At 47.3% G+C, this 12171-nt stretch overlaps 1 protein-coding gene across 1 annotated transcript; it reads right to left on the bottom strand.

Moving 5' to 3' along the window:
- Positions 1 to 7882: 7882 nt before the first annotated feature.
- Positions 7883 to 8650, bottom strand: LOC119297628. Its single transcript, XM_037575346.1, has one exon. The coding sequence runs from the start codon at positions 8540 to 8542 to the stop codon at positions 7994 to 7996; it is 549 nt and encodes a 182-aa protein (XP_037431243.1). The 5' UTR covers positions 8543 to 8650; the 3' UTR covers positions 7883 to 7993.
- Between the last annotated feature and the right edge of the window lie 3521 nt (positions 8651 to 12171).

Genomic DNA, 12171 nt, shown 5'->3' with positions numbered 1-12171 from the left:
TAGGAAGGTTACGTTACCTTGCGTAGGCCTTTTCGTAGATAGAGCATTATCGCCTGGACCTAGTCCTACTCCCGCCCGATAGATGCGCACGCACACGCACACCCCGAGCTACTACACGCACGCACACACGCAACCCAGACCTGCCCCGTATATAGGTCGGATACAAGTTAAACTATGGTCAAACAATGGCCAGACACGCACACACACACGCAATGCACTCGGCGCGTCCAGCGCACACACGCGCGCTCCCGACGTGGTCGCCGTGGCTTATTGCCAACACACTCCCCCTAAGCCACGACGTCGCCGCACGGCCTGCCGATGGGAGCCCTGATTCGTCGTCACCGTCTCTGCGCCATGGATGCCTCTGGTGCGCCTCTGGGACGAGCCACCGCTCGCTGCCGCAATAGCAGCCCGCAGTCCCGTCTGTCGCCGCATCGCAACTCCGTGCCACGCGCCACTGCACCTCCATGGTCGTCGCGTCGAGCCGCCACGGCCTCTGCGCCACCACGCAGGTCCTCCGCGACCTCATTGCCTCCGTGACCACCGCTGCTCGTCTTGCTACGCACCGCAGCCGATGCCTTCATGTCCGGCGCGCTCACCGCGCGCGCCGTGGACACCGCCGCACACCACGGTCGCCCCGAACCTGGTCGCTCTGATGCCAATTGTTGGTGTCTATCATAGCTCTCCCTCGTCTATCTGAACCCTCTCTCTCTCTGTACTCTCGCTCCCTGCGTAGTTCTGATCAGAGGAAGAAGAAGGAGGAAGAACACGATGGACATGGTGGTTTCCGGCGCGCATACGCCTGCTACTCGAACAACCTTTTCCTGAGCACAAACTCGACACCACAGTGATTACAATGATCATCACATGGCTTTTATACCTGGGCCTGCGCTGGGCACGACCCGCATGCTCCCTACCCAGCCGGCGCCCCGATCGGCCTGCTCCGCCCGCGGCCACCACGTGCACAGACATGCACGGCTCGCGGCGAGCCCGCACGATCACGCCCACCCCTTCCGTGATCCACTAACCACCTGGAGCTAGTCCTACTCCCGCTCGATGGATGCGCACACCGCGAGCTACTACATGCACGCACACACGCAACCCTTACCTGCCCCATACATAGGTCAGATACATGCCAGACTATGGCCAGACACTCACACACGCACGCACGCAACGCACCCGGAGCGTCCAGCGCACACACACGCGCTCCCGACGTGGTCGCCGTGGCTTATTGCCAACACGATGAAGTCCATGTTCCGCTCGCCCAGAGATGACGACGTGGCGCCGCTCACGTCCGGCTTAATAGAAGCCGAAGTCAATAAAGTTGAAGAACAAGGGGAGAGGATTTTTGACATGCAGGTGCGGGGGACTGAGCCCTTCGCATGTGCTTTCTCTTTCTACTTCCGATTTTTAATCTTTCATATCTTTTGAATAAAGGTTTTAAATTAAGTTTTGTTTTCATATTCATGTTTCTCATGACTAGGACTTTCGAATCTTCATTTCAAATATGATTTGATGAGTTTTTAAAAAAATTGTTAAGTTTTAACTTTCGAAAGCGACAGACAAAAATACAACTTTAGTATGTGTGACTGACAAACAAAATCGCTTAAAGTTTCAACTCTGAACTTGGTAACAGCGACCAGGAAAATTGCAGGTTTCAGATGCAAAATTTTAGGGATCCAACTACTTTACAACACCCGTACCCAACACGTAGGCGACATCATCAACACACGTTGCTATGGTAACATTGATGACATTGCCAAGGACGCTTTCTACTGTCTACTTCGCCACCGACATGAAGTTTGACGAGGGCAAGGTGTTGCCCAGGACGCCATCAACTGAAAGTACATCTCAGGTCAGCGGCACACAATCGTCTGCGCATGGGAAAACGACGCCACATGGAGGTACCCGTCTCCTGCTCAAGAAGGACAACGCCCTACCATGACGCCACCCGCATCCCGTTCGCCGGAGGTCGTGGTCGAGGAAGTCAACGTGACTCGAAGACGAGGTGCGATGGAGGGACAAGACGACGTGGTTTCATGGACACCACTTCTCCATGGGCCTGGGGGGCGGCGGCCTTATCTTGGGGGACTGCCGTAGGCTCAGCATCCTGCCGAGACGAGGTACCAACCACACCGGCCATGTGAAAGGAAACTTGGAAAAGAAGCATACGAAAGGAAGATCTATAGAAAATAATTTGGCATGTGGATTGTGGAGTTAGCACTACAAAAATGTTGGGAGTGGAAATTAATGCTAAAGAGGCAGGAAAAGCTAGCAACGGAATTTGAGATGGAGAAAGCAAGGTTTTTAGTTTCGGAAACAAAATAATTTTGGACCTCATCGAAATATGTGAAATTTCAGAATTCACATATTTCTAAAATTAGTTTGGATTTTAAGGTTTCAAATTTCACTTAATCTTAATGAATCCCAATCAAATTTAAATTTATTTTGAATCCTTCTCGAAAAATTTCAGGGCTAAGAATATTTTGGACCCGACTGAAATATGCGAAATTTCAAAATTTTCACTTAAATTTCGTTGAAATTTTTAACCATGGGAGAAAGTATTCCATTTAGGCGACAAAAGACACAGTGTCCCAAGATGTAGATTGGCTCTGTATGATCCCAAATTTCTTGTATCTCTTTTAATTAGGTGGTAGCAGCTGATGACTAGTTAGCCGGAATGTCTCCTTTTCACTTGACTAAGAATGAGCAGTGTTCGCGTGCGAGGTAGCAGGGAGCGAACGCTCACTGTGTGATTTTTTTTTTGAAAAGGGGTGCAACCCCATCCTCTGCATCAATAAGATGCATACGGCTCATAATATTAAAATAGAGAGAGTCACAAAGTCTTCAGCAGGTTTAAAGTAAAAAAGACGACAAGCCGCTCAGACGAGCGTAAACATAAAGCCACAACCGGCTGGCAAAAAATAGGAGCACTACATGCCTATCCTATTACATGACCGCCATCCAAACCGGTTGAAAATAACCCGAGCTACCATCTCCCATCGGGTAGACGCAGTAGCCAAATGCCCCCTGTCCTCCATCGGAGTGAGTAGCGACCACATACGGATCAACGCTGTGGCCCTGAAGATAACCTGCAAAAAATGAAAGTTCGTTGCTCTGTTAAAAACCAAATCATTTCTGCAGTTCCATACTGCCCATAACAAGGCACACGCGCCAACACGAATGAGTCTTGCTAAAACCAAGTCTACCCCATCAAGCCATGTTCCAAACAACATATTGATAGAAGTAGGTGGAATAATATTGAAGGCAATATGAATCGAACGCCAAAGAAGCTTAGCCAGTGGACAATCCAGAAAGAGGTGCCTGATAGTTTCATTACAATCGCAGAAACTACATCTAGCAGAACCCACCCAATTGCGTTTTGCCAGATTATCCTTTGTCAAAATTACTTTTTTATGCACAAACCACATAAACACTTTAATTCGCAAAGGTACCTTAACTTTCCAGACATGTCTGGAGCAAGGAATGACACTAGTATTAATGACATCCAGATACATGGATTTAACCGAGAACCTACCGTCCTTTGTCAATTTCCAAAACAACCTATCTGGATCCTGAGACAGTTGGACATCCATCAGCCGTTGTACAAGATGAAGCCATGCCTCCCATCGTTCACCCACTAGTGTCCTCCGGAAGCTAATATTGAGAGGCATTGACTGTAAGACATTTGCAACGTATACTTCTCGTCGTTGAACAATGTTATACAGTGTGGGATATTGACGTGCCAGAGGTGTTTCTCCTAGCCACGTATCCTCCCAGAACCTCGTAGTAGCTCCATGACTCTCATCAACCCTTTCCAAAACGGTGAATCAGTTGGGCGCACCGTCACCTGAGCTAAAGTTTTTGACTGAAGATACTTATTACGCAGAATTTGTGCCCAAGTAGCCTCTGTCTCGGATGAAAGTTTAAAAAGCCACTTGCTAAGGAGACATCTATTCTTGATCTTTAGATTTTCAATGCCTAGACCGCCTTGGTCCTTGGGCCTACAGATGATGTCCCATTTGGCAAGCCTATACTTACGTTTCAACTCAACGTTTTGCCAAAAAAACCGGGATCGATAAAAGTCTAATCTCTTCCTAACCCCCACCGGGATCTCAAAGAAGGATAGAAGAAACATAGGCATACTTGTGAGAACCGAATTAATCAAAATTAATCGACCTCCATATGACATGAGCTTCCCTTTCCAACAGCTTAGTTTCTTTTCAAAACGATCCTCAATACACTTCCACTCCTTGTTCGTAAGCTTACGATGATGAATGGGAATGCCCAAGTAAGTAAACGGTAGTGAACCCAACTCGCATCCGAACAATTGCTTATACGCCACCTGGTCCTCAGTAGCTCTTCCAAAGCAAAACAATTCGCTCTTTGTGGAAGTTAATCTTGAGTCCAGACAATTGTTCAAATAAGCACAGCACAAGCTTCATATTCCTAGCTTTCACCAAGTCATGCTCCATAAAGATGATCGTATCATCAGCATACTGCAAAATGGATATAGCTCCATCAACTAGGTGCGGAACCAAGCCCGAAACCTGCCCCGCCTCCTTGGCCCGGCCTATTAAAATAGATAGCATATCAGCTACTATATTAAATAAGATCGGTGACATTGGATCCCCCTGTCTTAGGCCTTTATGTGTCTGAAAATAGTGACCTATATCGTCATTCACTTTAATCCCTACACTCCCTTTTTGCGTAAAGGAATCAATTTGGTCGCGCCATGCCTTGTCGAATCCTTTCATACGCAACGCCTGATGAAGGAAAGGCCATTTGACTTTATCGTATGCTTTTTCGAAATCCACTTTAAAAACCACCCCATCAAGTTTTTTTGAGTGAATTTCGTGGAGCGTTTCATGCAAGACGACCACCCCTTCAAGGATATTTCTATCCGGCATGAAAGCAGTCTGGGACGGTTGCACCACCGTATGCGCTATCTGCGTGAGTCGGTTCGTCCCAACCTTAGTGAAAATTTTGAAACTTACATTAAGCAAACAAATGGGTCTGAACTGCTCAATGCGAATAGCCTCTGTCTTCTTAGGAAGAAGAGTTATTGTTCCAAAATTAAGCTTGAATAAATGAAGCTGACCATTAAACAATTCATGAAACATGAGCAACAGGTCATGTTTAATGAAATGCCAGCACTTTTTGTAGAACTCCGCCGGAAACCCATCTGGTCCTGGCGCTTTATTATTATTCATTTGTGCAATGGCCTCATACACCTCCTTCTCCGTGAAAGGGGCAGTCAAAATCTCATTCTCTTCCGTCTGAAGTTGGGGAACATCCTCAACTCTTGACTCATCCAAAGACACAAAACTCCGTTCCGGAGGTCCAAATAACTGCTTATAGTAGTTGGTAATGTAAACTTTCAGGTTTTCCTGACCAACTATCGTTCCTTCATCTTGTTCTAATTGAAAATTTCTCTTCTTACGATGCTTTCCGTTAGCAATCATATGAAAGAATTGGGTATTATCCTCACCTTGGACAACCTTGCGAACCTTAGCTCTGAGAGCCCACTTCAATTCCTCCTCACGGAGAAGCGCTTTCAGCCTTAGCTCGGCCTCCAATTTAGACTCCAACTCTCTGGTATCTAAAAGAGAGGTTTCAGCTTTTAACTCTAGGGTGTGAATCATCATAAGGAGCCTTTCCTTCTCCGCCTTATAAATTCCGTTCGTATGCTTAGCCCATCCACGAAGGAACCTTCGCAGATGACGAATCTTGCATTGCCACCGCTCCATGGGTGACCTTCCCCCCGAGTCTTTAGCCCACTCTCTAGCCAACAGATCGATAAATCCTTCTCTTTCAAACCAAGCAAGTTCGAAAGAGAAAATATTCTTATTACCCAAATGAGTTGGGGCCCCTGAGTCCACTAATAGCGGTGTGTGATCCGAGATACCTCGTGTCAACGCCTGCACCGTTACCAGAGGAAACTTCTGTTCCCACTCAACACTTGCCAGAACACGGTCCAACTTCTCAAACGTCGGAACCGGTAATGAGTTTGCCCAAGTGAATTTCCTACCCGAAAGCTCTATCTCTCTGAGGTCCAAGCTCTCTATGATAGTATTGAACATAAAGGACCATCTGCCGTCAAAGTTGTCATTATTCTTTTCTTCCTTTCTTCGAATAATGTTAAAGTCACCTCCCACTAAGACAGGTAGTTGCTCATTCCCGCAAACTCGGACTAAGTCCGCCAGGAAATCTGGTTTAAGTTCGGGTTGCGCAGCCCCATAGACTGCCACCAAAGCCCAATCAAAACCATCAGCTTTCGTTCTTACCCTAAACTTAACCGCAAATTCACCCATCACTACACTCCGAACCTCCAACGTATCGCACTTAACCCCGAGTAGAACCCCACCGGATCTTCCTCGAGGTGGGAGACAATGCCAATCAAAGTCTACCCCCCCTGCTAAGGTGCTAAGAAACTGTGCTGAAAAATTACCTCGTCCAGTTTCGGACAAAGCAATAAAGTCTAAGTGATGTTCAATAGAAGCTTCTGCTAGAAAACGTCTTTTAGCCAAGTCTTTAAGACCTCTGCTGTTCCAAAAAATGTCTTTCATAATTCATCATGAAATTTTTTGGAGGTACGGATCCTAGCACTTCTACGCACAGCCGACACCGGATAAACCTTACGTTTCCAGGTCCTCTTAGGCTTAACCCCACCATCAATAGATTCAACACACTCGGAAAGAGGCTCTACGGCCACAGGCACCACCTCTAGGTTTGTGGTTACCGGAGAGGTATACTCATCCTCCTCCTCCGTCACCTGGACCGCAGGATCAAGATCAGCACACAAGCTATCAAGAACCCTAACCCCTAGCTTGTCAATCTCCGACTCATTCATCGGTTTTACTGCAGCTATGTTACGAATCAATTCTAACGCACGTTCAGCTTCCAAGTCTAGCATCTCATTAACCGATTTAGAGATCTCTAGATCATCGTTACCAAGAGACACTCCTATTTGGTTTGCATTATGAACAATCTCTTCATTGGTAAAATGCATAATAGAATTAGACTTATTAACTGACATACCAGTTGTAGTCTCGACGTCCCACAGCTTGGCCGCTCTCAACGCGCACCTCAGCTGCATGTCATCAACATCGGAGTGCTCCTGTAGTCTCCCGCTGACCCGTCTCCCTACAGAGACCGGGTCCGGGATCCCACCGAACGCGATGACCTCGTCGCGCGAAGTAGCGGTAGGGGAAGAGCCTCCTGCCCGTCCCACAGCCGCTTAAAAATGGGGGAGAATTTCACTTCCCCGGCCTCTGCACCAACTAGGGATGCATACGGCCATTTTAGTATGAGTACCAAGGTAAACATGGTCCTCAGAATTTTTTAAATGAGTATCAAGATATTTTTTATGAGTGGTTCCATCACACACCAAACTTGATCCTCAATAAATGGGGGAAAATCCCTGTGCATCACCTGTCAATTCTAGGAATTGAACTCGGGTCGTTAGGCTGCACAACCGCATGCCCTACCACTGAGCCAAGGCTCTCTTTGCCGCTATGTGATTTGTGAGGGGCGATATACAAGTATCAAGATTGGTGCCGCCACATCCGACGGCTAGAAGATGCGCTCACAAATCACACAGCGGCAAAGAGAGCCTTGGCTCAGTGGTAGGGCATGCGGTTGTGCAGCCTAACGACCCGAGTTCAATTCCTAGAATTGACAGGTGATTTGTGAGGGGCGATATACAAGTATCAAGATTGTGCTCACTGTGTGATTTGTGAGGGGCGATATACAAGTATCAAGATTGGTGCCGCCACATCCGACGGCTAGAAGATGCGCTCGCTTCAAATGCTATAGAAATGACGCCAGTTCTATAGCATTTGGGAAAATAAAGGACAAAAACAGGTCATTGTGTGCTAAGTACCAACTCCTACTCGTATTGATTTCTACAAAAATTTCCATCATGTGGACACTCGGGAAAAAAAGGACAAGACCTAGGCCAAGGTACATCCATGTGGAAGCTTGACCCTAGCTAGAACCCATTCTTCAGCCGTTGCCGGAACCTCTTGATGAACATATCGGCAGCCTGGTCAATCTCTTCCTCCATGTTGAACTCCAACCCCTCAGCCTCTCTCTTGCTCCTGATCATATCCAGGACCAACAGCTCATCATCGTCGTCTTGATCGCACACATCCAGTGGCACATCCGCATCATCATCATCACCACTGTAACAGCAGTTGACATGATCGTCGTTGAAGAGGGGATGTAGTGACCAGTCAGCTTGGCAGCCACCATGACCATCATCTTGAGCCAACATCTCCAACTGATGAGACTGATTGGCTGCAAAGTCACCGCCCTGGACGATGACTAGTCTCTTCTCGATTGTGCCGTGCGCAAAAGCCTTGCGATAGTCCACTCTCTGCCGGTCGGCCAGAGTAAGTGCGTGGATCTTCTTAGAGACCATGGGGCCCGAGATCATCCTGCGGCGCTGAAGCGAGGTCAGGATGAGGAGCCTGGCGGTCTTGCTCTTGCACACCGCCGCCGCCTTCTTCAAGATCTCCGTAGTCTTCCCGATCTTCATCTTTGTTGCTGAGAGCTCGCTGATCAGGTGCTTATGAAGGGCAGCAAGCAAGTTGTGGATGCCTCAGGCTTGAAAAAAGAAAGAAATGGTGTAGGTTACTGGGATCCAGAGACGAGAGAAACGACTCATGGGCTTTGTTCTGATGCTCCAATGGTGTATTTGTAGTCGGAAGCTAGCTGGAGGATGCAACTAGCCGTGTAATTAACTAACTTTGCTCATGTCACCATCAAACTTTTTGGTACCTCGCGTGATAAAGCATGTGAAAGCAGCTAGCATATTTTGGCGAAAAGAATTTGACATATGGGGTGAGCACTATAAGAATGTTGACAGTGGAACTATGCAAGGAACTTATGGCCAAGTATATATATTCAATTTAAATGAGGTCACAAAGGCCATTTGTCCCAGGGCTAGGATTCGCTCTTTTGGGTTGAGGTCCCAAATTGCCTTTAATCAAGTTGTAAAGCTCATGAGATGGCTTAACAAAAATGTTTTGCCCAAAGCAACGAGACCGGGCAGCTTTCCTCGGCGAACTCCGGCCCACCATGTGATTCATGCCCAAAATTCCAAAAGTCGCAGCTAGTACGTCTCTGTTTTTCTTCTTCTTTCCTCCGCTGCTTTGTGTTCCTGTATGTGAGATCTGTGTAGCTTTGCATCTCCTCCATGCTCTTTGCTTCTCGCTCATCAACCCGTACAAAGTAGTAGAAGCGATCTCCCCAATAAATCGGAGCTTCCACAACACCATCATGAAGTTGAAGACCTTGATGTAACTTTTATTAAGTTTAGGGTGCTATGTACTTCAGATGAACCTTCATATTAGATCTGTAACCTTTTAAAAAAATTGAGTTTTTTTAGAAACATGCATATACGGAGTTGGTGCTCCGTTGAGAGCGTTGAGCTGCGGGTATATACTTTTGTGCACCTTTGAGTGCTTAGAATGGTGATGGTTGGCAGGGGTGATGTCTTTGGTCCACTGTGAAATTGCTTAGGTAATTTCGTTTTGGAGTTCGGAAAGAAATGAACCGTTTAGCTCTATCCAAAATGAATGTTTTTGCACACCCTAACGGATTTTGCTTATAATATTCATATCTAGCTCCTCATTAAATTCAAAGTCCTTGGGTCGTAGGTGTGCCTACACACACCGAATAATGTTTCGTATATGGTACCCTGGCTCCACCCCTGCTTGCCGTTAGATTTCTGTTTGAGATACACGCCGGAAATCTTTGTTCCTAGTCACATATACAAGCATATAGTAATCTCAGATAGGGAAGCAGCTGCAAAGTGGTCATAGTAAGAAGCACGTTATTACAATAGTCCGTTGACAGGAGGCCCAACGAGAAATATGTACAACGGGCCCTAACATTGGTCAGGGGAGAACACATCTAGTGCACCAGATGCACCCGTTTGCCTCTCCAGCCATTGCATCGAGAAGAGATGGCAATTATTTCTTGGCCACTACTCCTAGATATCTGTCAAAACTTCTAACTTGAGGACGCCTACAAAAATCTCCTATCCTGGGAATGCCCACATGTTTATGTGCCCATTCGTCCCAACCTCTATCTATGGGCGTACGGCCTGGATCTCACTCTTCCACCCACTACTAGTGTCACTTTGTTAGCGGTAGCATTCGTAGGATGTACACATGGAATGAAACCTCATGAAAAGCTCTTGTTCATCTGCTCACGGAACCTTCTGATGAACATTTCGGCAGCCTGGTCGATATCGTCGTCCATGTTGAACGCCAGCTCCTCAGCCTCCTGGTTGCTCCTCATCGCATCCATCACTGAGGCCTCAACTCCATCATCATCCTTGTACTCATCATTGTAATAACAATTGTCATCATCGCTGAAGATGGGGTGCAGTGTCCCGTTAGGACAGCCACCAACGCCATCCTCTTGATCAAATAGTGCTAAATGGTGACACGGATCATCAACCATCCCATGGCATGTCTGCCTCTCGACCTTGCGGACCAAATCTTGTGGTAGTCCATCTTGGCACCCTTCTCCTGACTGGCCACAATGAGGGTGTGGATCCTGTGAGAGATGGCACCGATCGCGGCCATACTACGTGGGGGGAGAGGCGAGGACGAGGAGCCTAGCCATGACAATGCCGGTCTTGCCCTTGCACATAGCGGCCGCCTTCTTCACGAGAACTGGGCCTTGCCAATCTTCATCTTCGTTTCTGAGAGGTGGCTAAGCTAGCAGCTGCTTGCCAATGGCAACAACTGAGGAGCTAGACTGCCTCAGGTTTGGCAAGCTGGTATGAGAGTGATGGCCTTGTTGAAGCTCTCTAAACGTGCTTTATAGCCATGAAACCGAGAGCAGCGCAACAAACCGTGCCGTTCAATTTGCTAATGTCAGGATGAAACTTTTAGTTCTCCGAAGTGTGTTAAACGAAAATATCATTTGGAAAACAAATTGAGCACATGCATGTGGAGTGATGAGCACTATAAGAACGTTGAGAGTGGGAGCGATTAATTAAAGAAGAAACGGAAAGCTATAGCAATGCATGTTATATGCGCGAGGAGTGATATGGAGAAAGTATTCCAAATAGGCCATAAAGGACACAGTGGGATCCCATTGTCTCCTCTAAACTATCAAGAACTGGGTGATCCTGTCCTCAGATGGGGCGGCAGAAAGGCTGGAGGCCTTCATCACACACCTTGCTACCGATCTGAGGCAGCCGCTGATGATCAGTGGTTGAGCATGAAGCTTGCCGAAACCCCGCTGGTGACTCCATGGGACAAGCTGAAGATCTCGGACGACGCAGTGGGCTTCTCGTCCCCCTCCAAGAAGCGTTCGGAGGCGACATCGATGCAGAGTCCAACCTCGACGCTGGTGGCTGCCTGGTCCCCTCAAGCGGTGGCTGCGCCGCCGCTGAAAGCGCGCAAGGCATCCCAGGAGCTGATCTGCACTTGATACTGCATAGTGACTGTGATCCGGTTGCATCAACTCTGTAATGCTTAAGTCATTTGCTTTTCTTTTTTCTGAACTGCTCCTCTCAGTGAGCTGCTGTAATAACTGAATTTGGTTTCATTGTTATAAATGGAACCGGGGAGGGGCTCCCTGTTCTTCTAAAAATACTATATGTGTGCGTTATTAGGCCAAAGGACACGGTCGCTTAATTTACTTTGGCGGTCTCCATTACAGCCTGATGATCAATCATCGTGCGCCCACCCGGCCCCTTGCCTTTTGCGCCGCTTTGCCAAGACTGTCACTCAAACCATATTGGAGTTAGAGTGGTCTGGGAGAGCACGTGCTCCTTGTGCGCTTCACTATGGCGACAACAACAGCCGCATCAACAACGGGAACACACTGTGCTTTCCAATATTTGTAGCCTGTGGACAGGACACAACAACTGGTGGTGCACAGCTCCTTTCTCAAAAGAAGAATAAATTGGTGCAGAGCTAACCCCGTCATTAGCAGGAAACAAGAGTTGGGGCCCTCTCTGGTTTGGAGCAAAGACATCTGAGCTACTAGTGGCTAGCTAGTCTCAGTTTTAGAGGAATCAAAAGTGGTGCTCGTCCCTTTGACTTGAAGTGTTCACTGTTATATTTGGAAAAAAATTCATTTTACTATCCTGAATAAAATGGGTGGTTCACTTTATCCCCTGATCTATTTTTCAGCTTCTTT

The sequence above is a fragment of the Triticum dicoccoides genome, chromosome 5A (genome assembly GCF_002162155.2).
Source record: "Triticum dicoccoides isolate Atlit2015 ecotype Zavitan chromosome 5A, WEW_v2.0, whole genome shotgun sequence".
NCBI lineage: Eukaryota > Viridiplantae > Streptophyta > Magnoliopsida > Poales > Poaceae > Triticum > Triticum dicoccoides.
The sequence above is the reverse complement of the archived record's forward strand: the minus strand, read 5'-3'. Positions and strand labels throughout refer to the sequence as shown.

What these genes read in the sequence shown, in the direction of transcription:
- LOC119297628 (XM_037575346.1), bottom strand. Translation starts at nt 8,542, where the DNA reads ATGAAGATCGGGAAGACTACGGAGATCTTGAAGAAGGCGGCGGCGGTG.